Source organism: Bos taurus, chromosome 1 (assembly GCF_002263795.3).
Source record: "Bos taurus isolate L1 Dominette 01449 registration number 42190680 breed Hereford chromosome 1, ARS-UCD2.0, whole genome shotgun sequence".
NCBI classification, from domain to species: Eukaryota; Metazoa; Chordata; class Mammalia; order Artiodactyla; family Bovidae; genus Bos; species Bos taurus.
In genome coordinates, this window is record NC_037328.1 from 138,157,335 (window position 1) to 138,185,006 (window position 27,672).

Genomic DNA, 27,672 nt, shown 5'->3' on the forward strand with positions numbered 1-27,672 from the left:
AGAATCCCACTGCCTTCTATTGATCCAGTCATTAAATTGATTTACAAAGTGTAACATAATGGGATTCTTCTGACAATTTTATACATTTAGAAAATATAATTATATTCCATTAAAATGCTATTTTATTATGATATAATGGGTTTATATTTATTATTTTTAAAATGATATAACAAATGAATATTTTAAAAATTTCTCAGCTTTAGCTTATAATGTGGTAAAGTATTGTTAGATATAATCCACATAAGCAAAAGCTCCTTGGTGTCCTCAATAATTTAAGTGTATAAAATGGTCCTAAGACCAAAAAGTTTGAGAACTGCTATTGTGGAGTATATTATTTTTGCAAACCATGAAGACAAGTAAATGCCTCTTTTCTTTTGATAGAAGTAGTTTAAAAAAAAAATTGCAGATCAGAATAATTCGTTTTTTCAGAGCTTATAATTGCTTTACAGTATTGTGTTGGTTTCTTCCATACATCAACATATATCAGCCATAGGTACACACATGTCCCCTCCTTCCTGAATCTCCCTCCCACCTCCCACCCCATCCCATCCCACTAGGTTGTCACAGAGCACCAGATTTGAGCTCCATGGGTCATACAACAAATTTCCACTGACTATCTAATTTTATATATGGTAATGTATATGTTTCAATACTGCTGCTGCTGCTGCTAAGTCGCTTCAGTCGTGTCCAACTCTGTGCGACCCCATAGACGGCAGCCCACCAGGCTCCACCATCCCTGGGATTCTCCAGGCAAGAATACTGGAGTGGGTTGCCATTTCCTTCTCCAATGCATGAAAGTGAAGTCGCTCAGTCATGTCTGACTCTTAGCGACCCCATGGACTGCAGCCTACCAGGCTCCTCCGTCCATGGGATTTTCCAGGCAAGAGTACTGGAGTGGGGTGCCATTATCTCAATTAATCCTACCCTCCACATCCACATATCTACTCTCTATATCCGTGTCTCTATTGTTACCCTGCAAATAGTTTCATCAGTAGCATCTTTCTAGATTCTATGTGTGTGTGTGCTTAGTTGTGCCCAACTCTTTGCAGCCCCATGGAATGTAGCTATATATACGTTAATATGCAATATTTCTCTTTCTCTTTCTGACTTACTTCACTCTGTATAACAGGCTCTAAGTTTATCCACCTTATTAGAACTAAATCAAATGCTTTCCTTGTTATGGCTGAGAAATACTCCATTGTATATATGTACCATAATTTTTTTATCCATTTATCTTTTGATGGGCACCTACTTGTTTCCATGTCCTATCTATTGTAAATAGTACTGCAGTGAACATTAGAGTACATGTATCTTTTTCAATTATGGTTTCCCCACTCCAGTACTCTTGCCTGGAAAATCCCATGGATGGAGGAGCCTGGAAGGCTGCAGTCCATGGGGTCCCTGCGAGTCGGACACGACTGAGCGACTTCACTTTCACTTTTCACTTTCATGCATTGGAGAAGGAAATGGCAACCCACTCCAGTGTTCTAGCCTGGAGAATCCCAGGGACGGGGGAGCCTGGTGGGCTGCCATCTATGGGGTCACACAGAGTCGGACATGACTGGAGCGATTTAGCAGCAGCAGCAGCAGGGTATATGAACAGTAGTGGGATTGCTGGGTCATATGGTAGTTCTACGCCTAATTTTTTTTTCTAGTATAAATTTATTTATTTTAATTGGAGGCTAATTACAATATTGTATTGGTTTTGCCATACATTGACATGAATCCGCCACGGGTGTACATGTGTTCCCCATCCTGAACCCCCCTCCCACCTCCCTCCCCATACCATCCTTCTGGGTCATCCCAGTCCACCAGCCCTGAGCATTCTGCATCATGCATCAAACCTGGAATGGCAATTCGTTTCACATATGATAACATATATATGTTTCAATGACATTCTCCCAAATCATCCCACCCTTGCTCTCTCCCACAGATTCCAAAAGACTGTTCTATACATCTGTGTCTCTTTTGCTGTCTTGCGTACAGGGTTATCATTTTTTGAAGGAATCGCCATACTGTTCTCCAAAGTGGCTGTATCTTTTTACATTCTCACCAACAGTGCAAGAGGGTTCCCTTTTCTCCACACCCTCTCCAGCATTTATTCTTTGTAGATGTTTTAGTGATGGCCAGTTTGACAGGTGTGAGGTGATACTTCATTGTAGTTTTGATTTGCATTTCTCTAATAATGAGTGATGGAGCATCTTTTCATATGTTTGTTGGTCATCTGTATCTCTTCTTTAGAGAAATGTCTGTTTAGATCTTCCACCTATTTTTTTTTTTTTTTTTTGATTGGGTTGTTTGTTTTTCTGGTATTCAGCTGCGTGATCTGCTTGTATATTCTGGAGATTAATCATTTGTCAGTTGTTTCAACTTGCAATTATTTCCTCCCATTCTGAGGGTTGTCTTTTCACCTTGCTTATAGTTTCCATCATTGTGCAAGAGCTTTGAAGTTTAATTAGGTCACATTTCTTTATTTTTGTTTTTATTTTTATTGCAATGACCCAATGAGGTCTGTCGTTGCTGTGATTGATGTATGTTGAAGAGTGTACTGCCTATGTTTTACACTAAGAGCTTTACATTTCTGGCCTTACATTTAAATTTAAGTCTTTAACCTATTTTGAGTTTATTTTGCATAGGATGTTAGGAAGTGTTCTAGTTTCATTCTTTTGCATGTAGCTGTCCAGTTTTCTCAGAACCACTTATTGAAGAGGCTGTCTTTTCTCCATTGTATATTCTTGCTTCCTTTGTCAAAGATAAGCTGCCCATAGGTGTGTGGGTTTATCTTTGAGCTTTCCATTTTGATCCACTGGTCTATATTTCTGTTTCTGTGCCAGTATCATACCATCTTGATGACTGTAGCTTTGTAGTATAGTCTGAGGTCAGGAAGGTTGAGACCTCCAGTTGTATTCTTCTTTCTCAAGATTGCTTTGGCTATTTGGGGTCTTTTTCCATACAAATTGTGAAATTTTTGATTCTAGTTCTGTAAAAAAAAAATATCATTGGTAGTTTGATAGGGATTGCACTGAATATGTAGATTGCTTTGGGTAGTATAGTCATTATTACAATATTGGTTCTTCCAATCCAAGAATATGGTATATCTCTCCATCTGTTTGTATGATCTTTGATGTCTTTTATCAGTGTCATAGTTTTTTGCATACAGGGCTTTTTTCTCTTTCAGTTCTGTTCAGTTCAGTTTCTCAGTTGTGTCCAACTCTTTGTGACCCCATGGCAGCACGCCAGGCCTCCCTGTCCATCACCAACTCCTGGAGTTCACTCAGACTCACGTCCATTGAGTCAGTGATGCCATCCAGCCATCTCATCCTCTGTCGTTCTCCTGCCCCCAATCCCTTCCAGCATCAGGGTCTTTTCCAATGAGTCAACTCTTTGCATGAGGTGGCCAAACTATTGGAGTTTCAGCCTCAGCATCAGTCCTTCCAATGAACACCCAGGACTGATCTCCTTTAGAATGGACTGGTTGGATCTCCTTGCAGTCCAAGGGACTCTCAAGAGTCTTCTCCAACACCACAGTTCAAAAGCATCAATTCTTCAGCACTCAGCCTTCTTCAGAGTCCAACTCTCACATCCATACCTGACCACTGGAAAAACCATAGCCTTGACTAGACGGACCTTTGTTGGCAAAGTAATGTCTCTGCTTTTGAATATGCTTTCTAGGTTGGTCATAACTTTCCTTCCAAGGAGTAAGCATCTTTTAATTTCATGGCTGCAGTCACCATCTGCAGTGATTTTGGAGCCCAGAAAAATAAAGTCTGGCACTGTTTCCCCACCTATTTCCCATGAAGTGCTGGGACCAGATGCCATGATCTTCATTTTCTGAATGTTGAGTTTTAAGCCAACTTTTTCACTCTCCTCTTCCACTTTCATCAAGAGGCTTTTTAGTTCCTCTTCATTTTCTGCCATAAGGCTGGTGTCATCTGCATATCTGAGGTTATTGATATTTCTCCCAGCAATCTTGATTCCAGCTTGTGCTTCATCCAGCCCAGTGTTTCTCATGATGTACTCTGCATATAAGTTAAATAAGCAGGGTGACGATATACAGCCTTGATGTACTCCTTTTCCTATTTGGAACCAGTCTGTTGTTCCATGTTCAGTTCTGACTGTTGCTTACTGACTTCCTAAGTATTTTATTCTCTTTGTTACAATGGTCAATGATAATGTTTCCTTAACGTGTATTTCTGAATTTTCATTGTTAGTGTAAAGGAATGCAAGGGATTTCTGTTTATTAATTTTATATCCTGAAACTTTACTATATTCATTGATTGGCTCTAGTAATTTTCTGGTGGAATCTTTAGGGTTTTCTATGTAGGGAATCATGTCATCAGCAAACTGTGTGTGTTTTACTTCTTCTTTTCCAATTCTGATTCCTTTTATTTCTTCTCTGATTTCTGTGGCTAGGACTTCCAAAACTATGTTGAATGATAATAGTGAGACTGGGCACTTTTGTCTTATTTCTGGTCTTAGAAGGAAATGCTTTCAGTTTTTCAGTATTGAGAATAGTGTTTGCTCTGGGTTTGTTGTATATGGCCTTGATTATGTTAAGGTAGGTTCCTTCTATGCCCACTTTCTGGAGAGTTTTTTTCATACATGGGCATTGAATTTTATCAAAAGCTTCTCTGTATGTATTGAAAAGTTCATATGACTTTTTTCTTTCAATTTGTTCATATGATATATCACACTGATTGATTTATGTATATTGAAGAATTCTTGCATCTCTGGATAAAACCCGCTTAACCATGGTGTGAAGTCATTCAGTCATGTCCCACTCTTTGTGACCCCATGGACTGTAGCCTCTGTCCATACAGAGAGCTGTAGGCTCCTCTGCCCATGGGATTTTCCAGGCAAAAGTACTGGAGTGGGTTGCCATTTCCTTTTAATGCATTGTTGGATTCTGTTTACTAGAGTTTTGTTGAGGATTCTTGCATCTATGTTCATCAATGATATTGGTTCCCTGGTGGCTCAGACAGTAAAGTGTCTGTCTACAATGCGGGAGACCTGGGTTCAATCCCTGGGTCGGGAAGTTCCCTGGAGAAGGAAAATATATATATATATATATATATATATATATATATATATATATACACATATACATATATATATATATATGTATATATATATTTGTGGCATATTTCTCTGGTTTTGGTATCACAGTGATACTGGCCTCATAGAATGAGTTTGGGAGTTTTCCTTCCTCTGCAATTTTCTGGAAGAGTTTGAGCAGCATATGTGTTAGTTCTTTCCTAAACTTTTGGTATACTTTGCCTGTGAGGCCATCTGGCCCTTGACTTTTGTTTATTGGAAGAATTTTTTATTACAGTTTCAATTTCAGTGCTTATAATTTGTTCATGTTTTCTATTTCTTCCTGGTTCAGTGTTGGAAGGTTGTACTTTTCTAAGAACTTATCCATTTCTTCCAGGTTATCCATTTTATTGGCATATAGTTGTTCATGATAGTCTCTTATGATCCTTTGTATTTCTGCATTGTCTTTTTTTGTTTCTAATTTTATTGATTTGAGTCTCCTCCTTTTTTCCCTTGATAAGTCTGGCTAGTGGTTTGTCAATTTTGTTTATCTTCTTAAAGAACAAGCTTTTAGTTTTAATCATCTTTGCTATTGTCTTCTTTATTTCATTTTCATTTATTTCTGCTCTGAACTTTACATTTGTTTCATTTCTTTGACGATTTCCATTCTTCTTTTCTAGTTCTTCTTTTTTAAGTGTTTATTTTTTGTCTCTCTTGTTTCTTGAGGTAGGCTTTAATTGCTATAAACTTCCCTGTTAGAACTGCTTTTGCTGAATCTCATAAGGTTTGGGGTGGTTATGTTTTCATTGTCATTTATTTCTAGGTATTTTTTAAAATTTCATTTTTGATCTCTTCAGTGATCTATTGGTTATTTAGAAGCATGTTGTTTAGCCTCCATGTGTTTTTGTTTTTTACAGTTTTTTGTTTTTTGTTTTTTTACCTGTAGTTGATATCTAGTCTCATACCATTGTGGTCAGATAAGATGCTTGCTACAATTTCAATTTTCTTAAATTTACTGAAGCTTGATTTGTGACCCAAGATGCAATGCATCCTGGAGATGTTCCATGTGCACTTGATAAAAATGTTTATTCTGTTGCTTTGGGATGGAATGTCCTGAAGATATCAATTAGGTCCACCTGGTCTAATGTGTGATTTAAGGCTTGTGTTTCCTTATTAATTTTCTATCAGGATGATCTGTCCATTAGTGTAAGTGGGGTGTTAAAGTCCCTCACTATAATTGTGTTACCATTGATTTCCTCTTTTATGATTGTTAGCATTTGCCTAATGTATTGAGGTGTTCCTATGTTGGGTGCATAATTTATAATTGTTACATCTTCTTTTGGATTGATCCCTTGATCATTATGTATGGCCTTCCTTATGTCTTGTAACAGTTTTTAAAAATCTCAATTTTGTCTGATATGAGAATTGCTACTCCTCCTTTCTTCTGATTCCCATTTGCATGGAATATCTTTTTCATCCCCGACTGCCAGGGTCCAGCCCCGGTTGGATCCAGGGATTGCCTCAGGAGGACGGCGTTGGTGAAAAGGATAGATAAAAGGATAAAGAGATAAGGAAAGAATTTTGCAGTTGAGAAAATAGAGGAGAGAAAAGAGGCTGATATTCCTTGATTTACACAGAAAGCCAATAAAGCCCCAGCATGGGACTTGCTCTGTTCACGTAGGCCACAGGCGCCCTCTCGAATAGCTGAAGGTGCTGCACCTTAGGCACCTTCTCGAGTGGGTCTTAGAAGCCCAGGCAGGAAAGTGAATGCAGAGGGCCCCTGCGCTCCAGGGAATCAGCCTGAAAAGGAAAAGGAAAGAGAAAGAACGACATGGGGAGACCAAGCTTGATGAGCATGGCCCACACTTTATTTTCCAAAGTAGTTTTTATACCTTAAGTTGTGCATAGAGGATAATGGAGGAGGGGGGTAGAGTCATGCAAGGTCAGCAGTCCTTGATCCTTATTGAAGCCAGGCTTTCTTTCTGCAAACTTATCATATACAAAAGCTTTAGGTGATTTACATCATCTTCTGGCCAGGAGGTCTGTTAACATTTTATGACCCTTTCTTCAGAAAACTTATTTTTCTCTAAAGGTGATTATTCTAAAGTTAGGTGCCACCCTCCGAAAGCATTAGATAAAGTTGCATTCCTATAGGGCAAAAGTATGGTGGGTTATAACAAGAAAAGAATTAACTCAAGGGTCCAAAGTTACAAACAGTAAAGCTACTACTTACATTTCTATATACCAACTATATTAATCAATACACTCCCAGGGACACAGTAGGTAAGGGATATGGAAACTTGGCAGCAAGCATTGGCTCAACAAAGAAATCCACTACTAGTTCTATTCTAACAATTATAACTCTCTTGAGAAGCTCTGCATTGTTAGAATATCTTAAGCTTCCTATGCCTCTTGTGGTTGGGAGGCTGTGAACAATCACATGCGTAGCTGCAGGAGTCTGAACAAACCTGTCAGGCAAGCTAGAAAGTCATCAGAGGGGTTTGAATTGAAACACTCCTATTATGCCCAGGAGACTTATTAACTAGAGTTTTAAGTTGATTTTCTTACAGAGAAAGGTGGTCGGGGATAGCCCCCCATTAATGTCAGAAGAGTTAGTGAAAGTCATGAAATAGTAAAACAGACAGATTTTGGTTTGGGGGTAGGTGCTCGGGCAGGTCCAGGGGGCCTCTCGAGTCCTGATTTGCCTTTGCATGTCAGGTCCTCTCTGCATGACCTTTGTCATGGGTGGGAACTCCCGTGCTGGCTCCCGGCACCTGACTTTCAGTCTGTATGTGTCCTTAGGTCTGAAGTGGGTCTCTTGTAGGCAGCATAAACACAGACTTTGCTTCTGTATCCATTTATCTAGTCTGTGCCTTTTGGTTGGGGTATATAATCCATTTACATTAAAGTAGTTATTGACATGTGTGTTCCTATTGCCATTTTCTTAATCATTTGGGGTTTGTCTTTTTCTTCTCTTGTGTTTCCTACTAGAGAAGTTCCTTTAGCATTTGTTCTAAGTCTGGTTTGGTGATGCTGAATTCTCTTAGCTTTTGTTTGTTGATAAAGCTTTTGATTTCACCATCTAATCGGAATTAAATCCTTGCTGGGTAGAGTAATCTTGGTTGTAGGTTTTTGTCTTTCACTTTAAATATATTCTGCCACTCACTTTTGGCCTGCAGATTTTCTGTTGAAAAATTCGCTATTAGCCTTATTCCTTTGTATGTTAATTTTTGCTTTTCAGTTGTAGCTTCTTAGGTTTATTTTTTGTTAGTTTTATTAATATTGTCTTGGTGTACTTCTCTTTGGGTTTATCCTTTATGGGACTCTCTGGGCTTCCTGGACCTGGTCGCTATTTCCTTTTCCATGTTAAGGAAGTTTTCAACTATAATCTCCTCAAATATTTTCTCATATCCTTTCTTTTTCTCTTCTTCTGGGACCCCTATACTTTGAATGTTGGTACATTTAATATTGTCCCAGAGGTCTCTAAGACTGTCCTCAATTCTTTTCATTCTTTTTTCTTTACCCTGTTCCTTGGCAGCTATTTCTGTCATTCTATCTTTCAGCTCACTTATCCTTTCTGCCTCAGTTACTCTGTTATCAATAGAGCATTTTTAATTTCAGTGAATGTGTTTTTTCATCACTGTTTATTCTGTATTTCTTCTAGGTCTTTGTTAAATGTTTTAAGTGTCTCTTTCATTTTCTCCATTCTATTTTCAATATTTTGAAAATTCTTTACTATCATTACTCTAAATTCTTTTTCAGATAGGTTGCCTATTTCGTCTTCATTTATTTGGTCTTGTAGTTTTTTCCCTTACTCCTTCATCTGTAACATATTTTTTTGTCATTTCATTTTCCTTTTTGATGAGTGGAACTGTGTTCCTGTCTCACTAGTTGTTTGAGCTGAGGTTTCCAGCAGTGGAGTTTGCAAGCAGTTTGGTAGATCTGGGTCTTGGTGTTGAGATGTGGACCTCTAGGATCCCTCACTCTGATTAATATTCTCTGGGACCTGACATTCTCTATTGTTTCAGCAATTCATACTCAGTGCTCCCACCTCAGGGGCTCAAGCCTGATCTCTGGCCAATGAACTGGGATCCCACAAGCCATGAGCTGTGTGTGTGTGGGGGGGGGGGGGGAAAACTTTTAAAAAGGGGGGGGAGGCAGAACAGTAACAAAAAATAGCAACCCCTGAAGGGTAAAAATGTATTCCAAGAGTAAAGAGAGAGAAGAAAAAAAGGCGGGGGGTAGGGGGGGAATTATATATATATATATAAGAGGGGGCAGAATATAAGTAAGAATATAAATAAGAGGGGGCAAAGACTAAAAAGTACTAAAATAAGTTTAGAAAACTAACAGAAATAGTAGAAAAAAATAAATATATGTATGAAACAACTACTGGAGAGTAAAACCAAACTCCACTGGTAAATAGTAAAAATAATAATAAAAACCAAAAGGCAGAACAAACCTTGGCTGTAAAGGGTAGGGCTTAGGTAGGGAATGGCTTAAGAGGTGGCAGTTTTTAGGTGGAAGTGGGAGTCCCGTGAGGGTGAGGTCCTGACTCAGGACCCAAGCCTCCAGAAAAGGCCCTGGATGAGGATGGAGGGAGGCCCAGGCTCCATGCAACTGAGGTGGCCTCTGCATTGCCTTTGGCTTTGAGGAGTAGAAGATAAGGTCCAGGTCCCAGGAGGCTCCCAGGGCTGAGTGGGTGGCGGAACACCAGATGGATTCCCCTTTCCTCCACACCTGTAAAGACCCCTTCCCTGCTGGCCCTAGGTGGGCAGTGTGTGCCCTTGATGGTGGCCCTGAAGGACAGAGGGGGCCCCATAGAGCAGAGATGGATCCCCAGAGGGCAGAGGGCTCAACCTGGAAAGCAGAGAGCTCAGCCTGGAAAGCAGAGGGGAGGTCAGAGGGAGAAGGGCCCTAGAGGATGGAGGGGGTGCCCCCCAGAAGGAGGAGGGAACCAGAGGGTTTAAGGGGGTCCCAGATGGTGGAGAGCCAGTTTCAGAAGGCAGTCAGGGCCCTTGGAGGGGTGAGGGACTCACAGAGGGCAGGAACCCTGGAGGGAGGAAGAACATGGAGAACAGAGAAGGAATCTGGAAGGTGGAGGCGGGTATCCTTTATGGCTGAGTGCTCAGCCTGGAGGGATGACGGTGCCTGAGAAGGGGGGGGGGCGCCTTGAAGGGTAGAGGGGAGCCTCAGGGGTTTCCCAGAGGGAGGGAGGAAACGGGAAGGTGGAGAGCAGAGGGAGGCCTGGAGAAGACTTTGGAAGGTGACCTGGGCCCTGGACGGCAGAAGTCGTCCCAAAGGGCAGAGAGAGGTCAGCCTGGGGGCCTTAGGAAGCTTCCCAGGGCCCATGGGCAGGGGACACCAGGCAATTCTCTATTCCTGGAACCCTGCAGGAGCCTCCCCACTCCTCATGTGCAGATGACCCACGGTGTTAGGGATAAGGAGTGGGGCTGGGGAATCCCTGCAGAGCAGGGCACCCCAGAGAACAAAGGGAAGATGGCTCAGTGGGAGAGTAGATAGGGCCACGGAGGGCAGAGGAGCCCCCAGAAGGCAGATACCCCAGCCTCTGGCCCCAGAAGATTCCCTGGGGCCAAGTGCAATGGGTACCCCAGGAGGGTTCCCCACTGGATCCTCCAGCCCTCTCAGGGGTCCCTCCCAGTGGAGCAGGCACACTGCTCTGGATGCCCAAAGGCACCCAAACCATTCCCAGCTTGGTGCCCAAACCTCTTCCCCTCCCCCAGCAGCCCTGAACTCCTCCAGTTGGAGTGAAAGGGAAACCCCACAGGCTTCCTCCAACCCTTGAGGATCCCTCCCCCTCCTGGCCGAGCAGGCATGCTGCTCCTGCCAGCCAAGGGCTCCCAAACCGCTTCTAGTGTGCCCAAATGGCCCCTGCACCCAAACTGCTTCCCCTCCCCCAGGAGCGCCTCTATCTTCCCAGGAAGTGAAAGAAAAGCACGTCCCTCCCTCTCCCAGCCAAACAAGCACACTGCTCCAGGCACCCAAAGGCATCTAAGAAGCTCTTGGCACCCAAATATTCCCCGAGCCCCAACTGCTCCCCCTCCCCCAGCAGCCCCTTTGTCTCTGGTCCTCTGTCCTGGACCTTCCCTCACTCCCCACTTCCTGGTACCTGGTCGCCCCTGGGGCTCCTCCTGGCAGGCTGTCTGCCAGAGATCCCTCACCAGTGCCTGATAAGCCCTTTCAAATGCTGTCCAGATCAGCAGCTTTCTACTCAAGACAGAAATCCAGTAGGCTTCATGAGATTCACACATAAAATAGGTGAGGTTTGCAGGAAATAATGGTTTTAGTGTAACGTTAATGTAGTTCACTTAGTGGAGAGATGGACTTTTTAACTCCTAAAGCTCCTCATTACATTAGCAGCTAGTTGGTGATTAATCTAACAAGTAGAGATATGAATTGAATTACTTTGGAACATTCAAGCTGACAAAGTGTTCTTTCTTCTGTCTTTCCTGAGAAAGTATTCTTGTTGGTATGTTGAAACTGATTCTTGCACTGGTGTTCTTCACATCTGTAATCATGATCATTATATGCTGTATTTTCTTAATGTTGCTGTGATGCTAGTTTGATGGGGTGCTATATAAGCAGCTAAATGTCTCTAAAGTAGAGGTTGGCAAACTTTTCCTATAAAAGACCAGATGGTGAATAGTTTAGACTTTGCAGATTGTATGGTCTCTGTCCCAACAACGCATCTTTGCTTTTGCAGTATGAAAACAGCCATGTGCTGTACTGTGCTTAGTTGCTCAGTCATGACACTACATAAGTCAATGAGCATGACAATGTTCCAATAAAACTTTATTTACAAAACAAGCAGTGGGCTGAATTTGGGCCACATGCCATAGTTTGCTGATCCCTGTTCTATAGCAATGGTAACTCTGTCAGGCTATGCTGTGATTTTGCTATGTTCAAGTATGCCTGCCTGAACACTAATCCATCCTACATTAGTGATACAAATTATCATTCATGAGCATCTACAATATACCAGGTGTCAGGTGTCAGCCCACATTACTCCCCAAACATAACCATATTCTTAACAGTGGGTCTCATTACTTCCAGTCTACAGATGAAGCACAGTGAGGCCAAAAAATTTTCCCAGAGTCACAAGGTGAAGAAGTCACAGTGTCTGGATATGACCCCAAATCATTCAGTCTTTTCCAGTTCCAGTATTCCATTTTCATGATCACTGTCATGGCTGTGCACTGCTTCCTTTTCTCTTTCAAACCTCAACTGACATCTCCCTTAACTAAATTCCTTTCATATTGGACTAAAAGAGCAAGGGCATATAGCCTCCAAGTTATTTAACTATTAACATTTCACTATAGCAAAACTTTAGTAAAATGCCTCTATCATTAATTTTCATTGTACTGAACTGTCCTAAAGGCCTTCTTAACACTGATGGTCAAAGCCAAGAAAGCTGAAAATTCCAGATTGTGGTCAAGTAACTGTACAATTAGATGCAGATTTGTTGTTTTTAACTATGAATCTCTGAGTATACATTTGAGACGCTTTTGAGCTGCCTATAAGTAGTTTTATTTCCAGAAATCAGATGGAAATACTGCTAAATTCTTAATAGTAATTATGCCTGATATTTGTACAGTGCTTTTCCAAGTGTCCTCATGTATTCTCCGGAGAAGGCAATGGCAACCCACTCCAGTACTCTTGCCTGGAGAATCCCAGGGACGGGGGAGCCTGGTGGGTTGCCATCTATGGGGTCGCACAGAGTCGGACACGACTGAAGCGACTTCGCAGCAGCAGCAGCATGTATTCTCTCTTTTATTGGTAATAATAAATAGCAGTAATGCTTTCTGAGTGCTGATCATATGCCAGGCACTGGACTTAAAACTTTATGTGCATCACTTCCTCTAATCCTTCTGCATTGCTATGAGGAAAGGCTGATATCCTCTCCAATTAATGGATAAGAAAACTGAGATGTGAAAAAATTAAATATCCTGTCCCAGATCATCCCAATTGTATATGGTGAAATCAGGATTTGAAAGACAGTGCAGTACATATTAGATTTTTAGTTGCTTGAAGGTGAAGATTGTATCTTGATTTATAGTACCTCCTCCTGACAATTCCATGCCAATCTTGAATAGTATCTTAAAAGAATGTGAAATGAAGTTTTAAAAAATTACAATATACTTCTATTAGGAAAAATAAGATACCAAAGTGTATATAGAGTACAAGTATTTTTTATAAGAAAAAAAATTATGTCTAGATTCTAGAAAAAATTATCAAACTGTTATTGATATTTGTGGTATTATGGGTGAGTTATGGACCATTTTTTTCTTCTATTTTTTTATATTTCTATTTATATATTTTTTTTATTTTTAAAAATAATAACAAAAAGTTTAAAATGATCAATAAAAGGAAAAAGAATAATAACTGTTAGAGTTCTTCCAGTGTATTAGGGACCAAGAGTCTGTCCCCCCGGAAGAGGGCCCCAAGGACATGCAGAACATGCTAGTGTGTCCACACTAGGAAGTGGGGAGGGGGCTCCAGTTCTTTCACATAAGGGATGAAACACAAATAGACTTGAGGGGTCAATGTCTTGAACAGATGCATATTTGTGTGTTCCTGCACAGTGAAGCCAAACAAACCAAAACATCGGAGTTTGGAGCAGAGAAAGATTTCTTTCAGGGCCAAACAAGGAGAGACGGATGGCTTATGCTCTGCTGCTGCTGCTGCTAAGTCGCTTCAGTCATGTCCGACTCTATGCAACCCCATAGACGGCAGCCCAGCAGGCTCCTCCATCCCTGAGATTCTCCAGGCAAGAACACTGGAGTGGGTTGCCATTTCCTTCTCCAATGCATGAAAGTGAAAAGTGAAAGTGAAGTCACTCAGTCGTGTCTGACTCTTAGCGACCCCATGGACTGCAGCCCACCAGGCTCCTCCATCCATGGGATTTGCCAGGCAAGAGTACTGGAGTGGGTTGCTTATGCTCTAAAGTTTGACAAAACTTTTTTTTTTTTTTGGCCGCACCGCTTAGCTTGTAGAATCTTAGTCCCCTGACCAGGAATTGAACCCGTACCATTGACAGTGAAAACCCAGAGCCCTAACCACTGCACATACTGCGCCACCAGGGAATTTCCTCAGCACAGCATTTTTAACATGCCAGGTGAAGGAAGCGAGTCCCAGGGTATGTGATCAGCTCATGCACAATTCTCTGATTGGCTGATGGTGGTGGGATAACAGGAAAGTGTCATAGGGTTTAACATGATCAATCCTTGGGTTCCAGAAGGCCTGGGTGCTATGTGCTGAAGGTCATTGTGTAGTTCACATCTGTTGGGTGGGAGGTTTTCACATCTGGGAAACAACTCAGGACATGTGCATCAAATACTGTTATCTGGGTACTTCAGAGAGGAGCTGAAGCAGAGGATGTAGTGGAAGGGTTTGTCTCAGAAAGGCCCCATAGGATCCTGCTCAGTTACACAAAGATGTAGCCATTAGATAAAAGTGTGTCTGGGGAGGATGCAGGAGCTGTTTCTGTGAAGAGACACGGTTTGCAGGGCAGACTTACTGATGAATGCAAGTGTCAATCAGGCACCTTCCAAAATAGAAAGGAAAGGTATTTTCTAGACTCTGCATTTCGTCCTGGTTGGGTGGGGAGGACAGCCAAACAGAAGGCAGATATCCCCTCCTCCCTCCTCTTTCTAAAGTATCCTACAAATTTTCACTATAGAGCCAATCACATTATTTTCCTGCTCAAAATCCTCCAGTGGCTCCCCACCGCCTCTTAGGTGGATGCAAACACTTGGGATGCACCTGTAAGGTCCTCCACTTCATGGAGCTGCTCCACCAGTATTGCCTCCAACTCTTCCCCTGCACAACCTAAGGCTACAGTGTAATTCAGCTACTTGGTGTGTATTTTCTCTTTTACACCTTCAGTCAGTCTATTCCCTCCCTAGAAACATCCTCCTCACAACTGTGTACTTAATATTCATAACCTAAAAGTTGAGAGTTATGTTTTATTTGGTGGAAATTTTTAGGACTTCAAGCCCTGGAGACAGCATCTCAAGTGACCTTGAGAGAACTGCTCTGAGGAGGCAAGGAGAGGAGCCAGGTATATAGAAGTTTTGCCACAAAGGCCAGGTAGTCTTAGCATCGAAAGATTATTGTTAATTAAAGAAACCCAGATATCCCAAGTTAGGGAACTAAACACTTTTCTATGTATGGGAAGATGTAGGAGTCCGGGCTCACTGAAGTAATTTCTTTGATATGCACCTCAGCTATCTGGGACCAGTATCCTGTGTTTTCTCATCCTGAGTTTCCTCCGGGTTCACTGTAGAGAGTGGCTACACTCTGATGGCTACTAGATGGCAGGTGTTCTTACCTTCCTGAGTTCCCTCAGGGTCCACCAGCTCACCATCCCTGGTGGCTGCAATTGCTGATGACTGTGACATCCTTTGTTTTCTTTTTCTCACAATCGTATTTTATAGTCAAAATCCATTGACTTTCCCTCTTCTCTGTTGTTAATTCATTTACACTTAACCCTTGGTTATGTTTATGTGTATACTTAGCACCAAACTAAATAGCACTTTGGAGGGCTGAGAAAAGGTTTTATCCTTCCTTGAATCTTAATATCAAGCACAAGTTTCCATGATTGGTATATTCCTTGAGAGTATTTTTTTGACCTAAAGACTAAGATGGCTTTAGGCTTTATTCTACTTTGCTGCCACCTGGATTTCTGGGGCAGGGAATAACCTGGTGAAATACATAGTAAGAATGTGATGACTAAAGCTGTGTCTCAGATAACCTCCTATTATATACACAGTGTTCATGTCACTCATTCATTCACCTATGTATTCATTCATATATCCAGTAAATACGTGTGCCACTAAAAACTAGATGCTATAGAAGATGCTAAGGAAAAGGTAGAAGTATAAAAGAAAATAAAACATAATTCTTCTTCTCTGAAGAGTTTATAATGTATTGGGGTAAAAAGCAAACTTAAAAGAAAGATATGCTGCTTCCAGTATTAAAGTGCCTGTTTGTTTTATGTTATTCTGCCACTGAAAACAACTGTAAACACTGAACAAGATATAAGGACGTCTCTTTGGGAGTCTTTTAAGGCAGTCAAAATTTAGGAGTGGAGAAGCCAAGAAGAAGAGAAATCCATTGAGATGATTCAGATAGTCTACACAGATTTTCCACTCAAGGCAATTCCATAAGGCTGATTCATAAATCCTAGAGAGAAAACAGCTGCTAAAAAAATAAACTGAGCAGTGGTTTTAATAGCCTCATGGTGTTGGGGAAGCAAAACTGGAACTCAGGGTTACAGGGACAGCTTGGGTTATTTGTAGAGGCTTCAGAGGAGGGAGCAGCCCAACAGTTGGAGTGACTTACTCTCTCAGGGCATTCACTAATTAGCAAATAGCAACTTAGAAAGAAACTGAACCAAGAACTGTAGAGCCAAGAGATTATGGCCTAGAGCCTGCTATACACAGTGAAATATGTCAGAAAGAGAAAAACAAATATCATGTTTTTTAAAAACTATAAAAACAAGTAACACATATACATGAAATCTAGAAAAATGGTACAGATGAACCTATTTGCAGGGAAGGATTAGAAACACAGACATAGAGAACAGACTTGTGGACACAGTGTGGGGAAGGAGAGGGTGGGATAAACTGAGAGAGCAGCACTGACATACATACACTACCATGGGTAAAACAGCTAGTGGGAAACTGCTTTGTAACACAGGGAGCCCAGCCTGGTGCTTGTGATGACCTAGAGGGGAGGGATGGAGGAGGGGTAGGAGGAAGGCTCAAGAGGGAGGGGATTATATACACACACACACACACATACATATATACAATTATGGCTGATTCACATTGTTGTATGGCAGAAATCAGCACAACATTGTAAAGCATTATCCTCCAATTTAAATATTTTTTAAGTAAAAGAGAAAAAAAAGAAATAACAGATATAAACAGTCTTCCAGAGACTCTCACCAACAAAAATGAGTATTGACGGCTTTTCAAGGAGAAACATCCATCATAAACAGTGAGTTTTTGAGTGAGAGTCTTAAAGGATTATACCTAAGGAATAAAGAAATCAGAACTACATCAGACTTCTAAAGACTTTCAAAAAAACCAACCTGTATAAAGAGCTCAACTTTAATTGGATTCAGGTGACTGCCCCCTTTATAACTGCTTGCTAGAAGCTAAAGTCTCATCTAAAGCCTTTATAACTGTTTTACATTGTATCTAGTATTACATGATGTCTCAGAAAATGAAGATCATGGCATCTGGTCCCATCACTTCATGGGAAATAGACGGAGAAACAGTGGAAAGTGTCAGACTTTGTTTTGGGGGGCTCCAAAATCACTGCAGATGATGACTGCAGCCATGAAATTAAAAGACGCTTACTCCTTGGAAGAAAAGTTATGACCAACCTAGATAGCATATTCAAAAGCAGAGACATTACTTTGCCAACAAAGGTCCATCTAGTCAAGGCTATGGTTTTTCCAGTGGTCATGTATGGATGTGAGAGTTGGACTGTGAAGAAGTCTGAGTGCCAAAGAATTGATGCTTTTGAACTGTGGTGTTGGAGAAGACACTTGAGAGTCCCTTGGACTGCAAGGAGATCCAACCAGTCGATTCTAAAGGATTTCTTTGGAAGGAATGATGCTAAAGCTGAAACTCCAGTACTTTGGCCACCTCATGTGAAGAGTTGACTCACTGGAAAAGACTCTGATGCTGGGAGGGATTGGGGGCAGGAGGAGAAGGGGACAACAGAGGATGAGATGGCTGGATGACATCACTGACTCGATGGACGTGAGTCTCAGTGAACTCCTGGAGGTGGTGATGGACAGGGAGGCCTGGCGTGCTGCGATTCATGGGGTCGCAAAGAGTCGGACACGACTGAGCGACTGAACTAAACTGAACCTAACAGAAACAGGTAATATTAAGAAGAGGTGGCAAGAATACACAGAAGAATTGTACAAAAAAGATCTTCACGACCCAGATAATCACGATGATGTGATCACTCACCTAGAGCCAGACATCCTGGAATTTGAACTCAAGTGGGCCTTAAGAAACATCACTATAAACAAAGCTACTGGAGGTGATGGAATTCCAGTTGAGCTATTTCAAATCCTAAAAGATGATGCTGTGAAAGTGCTGCACTCCATATGCCAGCACATCTGGAAAACTCAGCAGTGGCCACAGGACTGGAAAAGGTCAGTTTTCATTCCAATCCCAAAGAAAGGCAATGCCAAAGAATGCTCAAACTACTGCACAATTGCACTCATCTCACACGCTAGTGAAGTAATGCTCAAAATTCTCCAAGCCAGGCTCCAGATGTTTAAGCTGGATTTAGAAAAGGCAGAGGAACCAGAGATCAAATTGCCAACATCTGCTGGAACATCAAAAAAGCAAGAGATTTCCAGAAAAACATCTATTTCTGCTTTATTGACTATGCCAAAGCCTTTGACTGTGTGGATAACAACAAACTGTGGAAAATTCTGAAAGAGATGGGAATACCAGACCACTTGACCTGCCTCTTGAGAAATCTGTATGCAGGTCAGAAAGTAATGGTTAGAACTGGATATGGAACAGCAGACTGGTTCCAAATTGGGAAAGGATTACATCAAGGCTGTATATTGCCACCTGCTTATTTAACTTACATGCAGATTACATCGTGAGAAATGCTGGGCTGGATGAAGCACAAGCTGGAATCAAGATTTCTGGGAGAAATATCAATAATCTCAGATAAGCAGATGATACCACCCTTATGGCAGAAAGCAAAGAAGAACTAAAGAGCCTCTTGATGAAAGTGAAAGAGGAGAGTAAAAAAGCTGGCTTAAAACTCAACATTCAAAAAACTAAGATCATGGCATCTGGTCCTATCACTTCATGCAAATAGATGGGGAAACAATGGAAAAGTGAGAGACTTTATTTTTTGGGGCTCCAAAATCACTGCAGATGGTGATTGCAGCCATGAAATTAAAAGATACTTGCTCCTTGGAAGAAAAGCTATGACCAACCTAGATAGCATATTCAAAAGCAGAGACATTACTTTGCCAACAAATGTCCATATAATCAAAGGTATGGGTTTTCCAGTAGTCATGTATGGATGTGAGAGTTGGACTATAAAGAAAGTTCAGCACTGAAGAATTGATGCTTTTGAACTGTAGTGTTGGAGAAGACTCTTAAGAGTCCCTTGGACTGCAAGGAGATCCAACTACTCAACCCTAAAGGAAATCAGCCCTGAATGTTCATTGGAAGGACTGATCTTGAAGCTGAATCTCTAATCCTTTGGCCACCTGATGCAAAGAACTTACTCCTTGGAAAAGATCTTGATGCTGGGAAAGATTGAAGGCAGGAGAAGGGGATGAAAGAGGGTGAAATGTTTGGATGGCATCACCAACTCGATGGACATGAGTTCGAGTAATCTCTGGGAGTTGGTGATGGAAAGAGAAGCCTGGTGTGCTGCAGCCCGTGGGATCATAAAGAGTCAGACACGACTGAGTGGCTGAACTGAACTGTCTAGTATGTAATAAAAATTAACAAGCATAACCAAAGGCAGAACAGATAATAACAGGCCCACAGTGTCTGTAGTCATTGTCAACTTAAAAAATAGTCAAAACCTAAGAGTTGAGAGTTATGTTTTATTTTGTGGGAATTTTTAGGTTTTCAAGCCTGGGAGACAGCATCTCACATGACCCTGAGAGATGGAGGGTGTATCCATCTGTTTCACGGAGGCAGGCAGGATGGGGAGTCAGGTTTAAAGAAGTTTGCAACAAGGGGCAGGTAGTCGAACAAAGAAGATTATTGTTAATTAAGGAAAATTATTTCCTTATAATTTATTAAGGAAATATTTCTTTACATATTCTGAGTTAAGAAATTTAGTGCTTTTCTATGTATAGGAAGATGCAAGAATCTGGACTTAACTGAAATCATTACTTTAATATGCATCTCAGCTATTGGGGCCAGCACCCTGCAACTTGATTTTTCACATCCTTAGTTCCTCATTCACCATAGGGAGTGGGGGCAACTTGTGGCAGCAGCTTAATGGCTGCCAGTTGGAGGCATTGCTCTTCCTCGGTGCCCTCTGGGCCCAGAAATTAAATTTGGAGGCTCAGAATAGCTGATGACTGTGACATCCGTGTTTACTATGGTGGAAATACTCTGTTTCACACATCAGACACAGGCTTTACAATAACTAGGATGAACCTGTTTAAGACAGCAGATACACTGCTTCTTAGAGACCCGGCATTTGAACTGATCTTTGAAGACTGCTTGGGACTTCAATCAACCAAGTCCTGTCTTCTCAAAGGACTTGGGGGTTGAGATACAGCTCCTTCTAGCCAAAGGTGATGAAGACTAAAGCAAGGAAGGGTCAAATTCAGGGGTATTTTATCCAGGGCTGTAGTAAATGTGTTTGTGCAAGGGGGAGAGAAAAAAACTCATTTTTGCTTATCTATTTTAGGATTTCTTCAGTAAATCTGACCCATTTCTGGAAATTTTTCGAATGAATGATGATGCAACTCAGCAGCTTGTGCACCGAACTGAGGTGAGAAGTGCCATCTTCAGTTTTGCCATCTCGTTTCCTTAACATGATACACTGACTTTACCTTCTTAATGTCTGTAGGTCTCCCCCAAGACCTGGGGTCTTCCCAGTCCTCTCTTTATTCTGAATGTGGGTGTTATAAGAGGAGACCCTTTCTCACACATATTCTCCACTATTGACCTTTAATACAGAAAGCCAGCAACTTATTAATAATAAAAATATGAATCCTAGTCAACATTTGGTGAGCGTGACGAGGTGCCAAGCAATCTGCTGAGTGATTTTACATACACCATTTTATTTACTTCTCACAACTATGCCTTGACATGGCTATTATTACCCCATATTACAGACGAAGAAGCTGAACTTTGAGGAGGTTAATTCACCTTCCAGTTCTCACAGTGAGCAAGAGGTAGAGCTAAGGTTTGAACTGTTTGTGTTTGACCCTGAGCTTTGCTGTAATTTGAGAAGCCAATCAGCCTCCCCAGGGAAGTCCACACACAGTACTGATGTCAGGTCTGCATATGAACAGCTGCCCTGTGTCAGCAGGCACTTGATCTGGCTGCCTCTCCCTCTCATACTCCCACCTTCTCTCCACATGTCTGTGAACCTCATCCTTCAGTATCCCACCCACCACTACCCGTGACCACACACCCGTTTAACAACCAACCCTAGACTCCACTTTGTATTTTATTTTCTGTATAAGTTCGTTCAAGAGAGAGACTTGTTGGGGTGAGAAGTGCATTGATAAGGAGGAATGGCTCAGAGCTGAGAGAACTGTTGTGCTTGCAGCATAGCGTAAAGGAAGAAGGAACTGTCATGTCTCCTACAGGAGTATAGCAGGTTCTGTGTTCCCACACCTCACACTGGAAATCCAGTTCCTTTTTCCTGAAGTGGTAGAGTTGCACGTAGCATTAGGGGAACATTTCATGTCATATTTAAGGTAAGCAAAAACTGAATAATCTTGGACAGGCTAGTCTGTGAATGTCATTTGGTACATGGTTAGCATTTAATAAAAGAATGAATACATGAATGGAGCTGGATATACATAGTATGTCCACTCCCTGTAATAGCACAGTATGACTCTTTGGACAGTCACAAACTATTCCCTAGGGAATAGTTTCAAATGCAACTTGGATGGTTACCCTGAGTGGCACCTCATCACCACCACCAAGTAGAACTTTTTCCCCATATAAAGATTCCTTTGATGGAACGAAGTTCTTTCAGAAGAAGTAACTGAATGTTGGAGAGAATCAGAAGTGGTACCCATTCATGCCTTTGCCCAACCAGTGCACAGGGACTTGAATGTACAGGGAGAAGGAAGAGGGGTGGCATCATATTAGACTTCTCTCCTGACGGCATCCCTTCTTTCAGTTTTAATGCTGGTAAATTCCCCTGTTCCCAGAGTCTCTAACACTTCCCCATACCCCATTGTGAGGGGCTCCTGGAGTCTCACAAGAAATGTGATTGTAAAGTTTTCCAATGAATCGATCAACATAACATTGCTTTTTCCTCTTTCTTACTCAATAGATATAAAATAACCAGGCAATACTATTCTCCCTGGGTAAGCACATGTGTGCACACACACATACAGATTTAAATTTCTAGTAGAAATTTTGATTTGTTATTGAGTTTTACATAACTGTTGTAGTGAAACATCTTCACTCTTAATATTTCTATAAAGGTGAGAGATTTAACCAAAATAATTTTATCTAACTTTTCTTCTCACTATCACTTTGATCATTCAAGGAATGAGAACAAAAAGCAAAGTCACACAGGAACATTATTTTTCTACTCTTTAATGCACTACAGGAAATTTAATAATGAGCCTACAGTATACTCAATAATTCATCATTATATTAAGGAATTCAGAAGAAGAGGGAATCACTTATAAAATAATTATGTTGGATAGAGAATTAATTTTTTTACAATACTAAGATTTCTGCTAACTAAAAACTTCTTATGAAGGAAATCAATATGACAGAATTCCATTTAACTTCATTTGTATGTCCGCTGGAACAGTGGTTCTCAAATATCATGCATCAGGATCACCTAATGACCCACCTAGGGAGTTTCTGTCAGTATATCTGGTTAGAATCTAGGAATTTGTACTTAAAAAGTTCCTGCAGTTCCAAGAATCACACTTTGGGACCCAGCCCCAGAGCATACAGTACAATCCTAGATATGAGCAAATACTCACACATTCTAAACCAAATTGAATTATTTGAATCATTTGATGGCAGAATAAGACTTGACTCAAATGGACCCTCAGGCAGGATTTAACCAAGTTCATGATTGGTAAACTGCTTAAATAGAAAATCTTAACAGACCCATCACAAGCATGGAAATTGAAACTGTAATCAAAAATCTTCCAGCAAACAAAAGCCCCGGTCCAGACGGCTTCCAGCTGAATTCTACCAAAAATTTAGAGAAGAGCTAACACCTATCCTGCTCAAACTCTTCCAGAAAATTGCAGAGGAAGGTAAACTTCCAAACTCATTCTATGAGGCCACCATCACCCTAATACCAAAACCTGACAAAGATCCCACAAAAAAAGAAAACTACAGGCCAATATCACTGATGAACATAGATGCAAAAATCCTTAACAAAATTCTAGCAATCAGAATCCAACAACACATTAAAAAGATCATACACCATGATCAAGTGGGCTTTATCCCAGGGATGCAAGGATTCTTCAATATCCGCAAATCAATCAATGTAATACACCACATTAACAAATTGAAAAATAAAAACCATATGATTATCTCAATAGATGCAGAGAAAGCCTTTGACAAAATTCAACATCCATTTATGATAAAAACTCTCCAGAAAGCAGGAATAGAAGGAACATACCTCAACATAATAAAAGCTATATATGACAAACCCACAGCAAACATTATCCTCAATGGTGAAAAATTGAAAGCATTTCCTCTAAAGTCAGGAACAAGACAAGGGTGCCCACTTTCACCATTACTATTCAACATAGTTTTGGAAGTTTTGGCCACAGCAATCAGAGCAGAAAAAGAAATAAAAGGAATCCAAATTGGAAAAGAAGAAGTAAAACTCTCACTATTTGCAGATGACATGATCCTCTACATAGAAAACCCTAAAGATTCCACCAGAAAATTACTAGAACTAATCAATGACTATAGTAAAGTTGCAGGATATAAAATCAACACACAGAAATCCCTTGCATTCCTATACACTAATAATGAGAAAACAGAAAGAGAAATTAAGGAAACAATTCCATTCACCATTGCAATGGAAAGAATAATATACTTAGGAATATATCTACCTAAAGAAACTAAAGACCTATATATAGAAAACTATAAAACACTGGTGAAAGAAATCAAAGAGGATACTAATAGATGGAGAAATATACCATGTTCATGGATTGGAAGAATCAATATAGTGAAAATGAGTATACTACCCAAAGCAATTTATAGATTCAACGCAATCCCTATCAAGCTACCAACAGTATTCTTCACAGAGCTAGAACAAATAATTTCACAATTTGTATGGAAATACAAAAAACCTCGAATAGCCAAAGTGATCTTGAGAAAGAAGAATGGAACTGGAGGAATCAACCTACCTGACTTCAGGCTCTACTACAAAGCCACAGTTATCAAGACAGTATGGTACTGGCACAAAGACAGAAATATTGATCAATGGAATAAAATAGAAAGCCCAGAGATAAATCCACGCACATATGGACACCTTATCTTTGACAAAGGAGGCAAGAATATACAATGGATTAAAGACAATCTCTTTAACAAGTGGTGCTGGGAAATCTGGTCAACCACTTGTAAAAGAATGAAACTGGACCACTTTCTAACACCATACACAAAAATAAACTCAAAATGGATTAAAGATCTAAACGTAAGACCAGAAACTATAAAACTCCTAGAGGAGAACATAGGCAAAACACTCTCCGACATACATCATAGCAGGATCCTCTATGACCCACCTCCCAGAATACTGGAAATAAAAGCAAAAATAAACAAATGGGACCTAATTAACCTTAAAAGCTTCTGCACATCAAAGGAAACTATTAGCAAGGTGAAAAGACAGCCTTCAGAATGGGAGAAAATAATAGCAAATGAAGCAACTGACAAACAACTAATCTCAAAAATATACAAGCAACTCCTACAGCTCAACTCCAGAAAAATAAACGACCCAATCAAAAAATGGGCCAAAGAACTAAATAGACATTTCTCCAAAGAAGACATACAGATGGCTAACAAACACATGAAAAGATGCTCAACATCACTCATTATCAGAGAAATGCAAATCAAAACCACTATGAGGTACCATTTCACACCAGTCAGAGTGGCTGCGATCCAAACGTCTACAAATAATAAATGCTGGAGAGGGTGTGGAGAAAAGGGAACCCTCTTACACTGTTGGTGGGAATGCAACCTAGTACAGCCACTATGGAGAACAGTGTGGAGATTCCTTCAAAAACTGGAAATAGAACTGCCTTATGATCCAGCAATCCCACTGCTGGGCATACACACTGAGGAAACCAGAAGGGAAAGAGACACGTGTACCCCAATGTTCATCGCAGCACTGTTTATAATAGCCAAGACATGGAAGCAACCTAGATGTCCATCAGCAGATGAATGGATAAGAAAGCCATGGTACATATACACAATGGAGTATTACTCTGCCATTAAAAAGAATACATTTGAATCAGTTCTAATGAGGTGGATGAAACTGGAGCCTATTATACAGAGTGAAGTAAGCCAGAAGGAAAAACATAAATACAGTATACTAATGCATATATATGGAATTTAGAAAGATGGTAACAATAACTCTGTATACGAGACAGCAAAAGAGACACTGATGTATAGAACAGTCTTATGGACTCTGTGGGAGAGGGAGAGGGTGGGAAGATTTGGGAGAATGGCATTGAAACATGTAAAATATCATGTAGGAAACGAGTTGCCAGTCCAGGTTCGATGCACGATGCTGGATGCTTGGGGCTGGTGCACTGGGACGGCCCAGAGGGATGGTATGGGGAGGGAGGAGGGAGGAGGGTTCGGGATGGGGAACACATGTATACCTGTGGCGGATTCATTTTGATATTTGGCAAAACTAATACAATTATATAAAGTTTAAAAAAATAAAATTAGAAAAAAAAAAAAAAGAATTACACTCCATTATAGTCTTAGTTTGTGATCCTGAAATTCTGAAGATCTGCCTTCATGCCTTCCAAGCATACTCCTAGGATTTTTCTTCTGACTTGCAATTTGATCTAACCAAGGTCACGGGTCACCAAAGACCACTCAACTGCAGCAATAGAATTTCCCACCTGTAGACTTTATGTATGCTGACCTCAATAGAAGGGAATTTATGCCATAGCAATGACCTACAGAACAGGGAATCCTTTATCAGAGGCAGAGGCAGCCCATCTCCTTAATCCTACCCTCTTTTGATATAGAAAGGGTCATCTCCAACACCCACATACTGTACAATATTATTGTTATTATTCATAAAACAACACCCAGGCTAGTGATCACAGGAGTTCTGCCCATAATGTTCACTTAGTGAGCACCTTTCAAAGGTTTACTACTGCAAGTTTTCATTAAGGCACCTGTTGCAGACAACTGTCCATTTCATAAGCTTCTCTAGCTTTCGATGCTTCTCCAGTAGTTTTTATGTTGAAAATGAAAATGTCAAGCATTTCCTCTCCCACCCACCACTCCTTTCTTTTTTCCTCAGGTTGTGATGAATAACTTAAGCCCAGCCTGGAAATCATTCAAAGTATCTGTAAACTCTCTATGCAGTGGAGATCCCGACCGCCGGCTGAAGGTCAGAAATCTGTCTATGTCTAAGAAATGCAGTTTTACATATTTAATCCTCCTGTTTCTCCTCAAGCGAATGTTGGCAGGCTCAAAATTTTCTGTAGCTTTTACCTAGATCTCTTAGCATCCTGATGAAAAAAAACAAGGGGTTTCCTTCTGCTAGAGCCTTTGAGGCTCCTGAGATAATAAGAGATAAATCCCAGTTGTGTTAGGTTGAGAAGCAAATCCCATGGCTTCTCAGAGAGAAATGTGGCAATAAGTTCAAGGACTAATTTGGAGTTATTATAAACACAAATACTGTTGTTGTCAGTTATCTACTGCATAAAATACCACTCCAAAATTTAATATTTAAAACTATAACCATTTATTTAGCTTATGATTTTGTGCCTTGGCAAGCTGAGTTCATCTAAGAGGATCTTCTGGAGAAAGGCAATGGCAACCCACTCCAATATTTCTTGCCTAGAAAATCCCATGGACAGAGGAGTCTGGTGGGCTACGGTCTATAGTGTGACAAAGAGTTGGACATGATGTCCAAAGAGTTGGACATGTGACATACACCATGGCACAAGAGGGTCTTCTCTTGGTCTTGGGTGGACTTCCTCATGTACATGCAGTCAGCTGTACCAAGCAGAGTACCTCTCTTCCTGGGGTTTGTCTGGCTATCCTCTGGAATGACCAAGGTGGTAGGGACATTTGTTTCTCATCATTCAACAAGTTAGTTTGGACTGATACACTCAACAACTTTAGGGTCCAAAGGATCCAGGACAGAAGATGCACATGTCTTGAGCCCCAGTCTCGGACTCACATGAGGTCACTTCCTCTGTGTTCTACTGGCCAGTCACATGGCCATCTCAGATTCAGGGATGAAGAAATAAGACATAGACTCTACTTCTTGGTGGAAGGAGCTGCAGAATATGATGGCCACTTTTTTCAATCTACCACACATGTTTTTTGAGTATCATGGGAATGTAGAAGTTGGAAGACAAGATGCGTTATGACAGTCAGGATGACCAAAGAGGACAACAGGCTAGTGCCAGAACCAGATTCCCAGAGGTGTTTCTTATGGTCCTTGGTCTGGCTCTCACGCTACCTTGGAAGTCCAGAAGCTCCATGTTGTCAGTGTCCCAGAGGTTATTCTATCAATCAGGATGACTAAGTAGATTCAATAGAGGCCAGAGCCAACAGATAAGTTGGTTCCTGTTTAGTGAAAAACATGGCCCTCAAGCAAACTCAACATTCGTTATCAACTTTACCAGGTCATTTTCTCCATGACCTGGATGACCTGGGTTAACTATGGGGA

At 40.9% G+C, this 27,672-nt stretch overlaps 1 protein-coding gene across 2 annotated transcripts in view; it reads left to right on the forward strand.

The window, feature by feature from the left end:
* The window catches only part of CPNE4 (copine 4), a 686,953-nt gene that overhangs the window by 497,904 nt on the left and 161,377 nt on the right, over nt 1-27,672 (forward strand). For both annotated transcript variants that reach the window (XM_059889222.1, XM_003585702.5), the window contains exons 6-7: nt 20,488-20,571; nt 26,290-26,379. In XM_059889222.1, the coding sequence (XP_059745205.1) occupies nt 20,488-20,571; nt 26,290-26,379 (174 nt within the window). The remainder of the gene's footprint in view (nt 1-20,487; nt 20,572-26,289; nt 26,380-27,672) is intronic.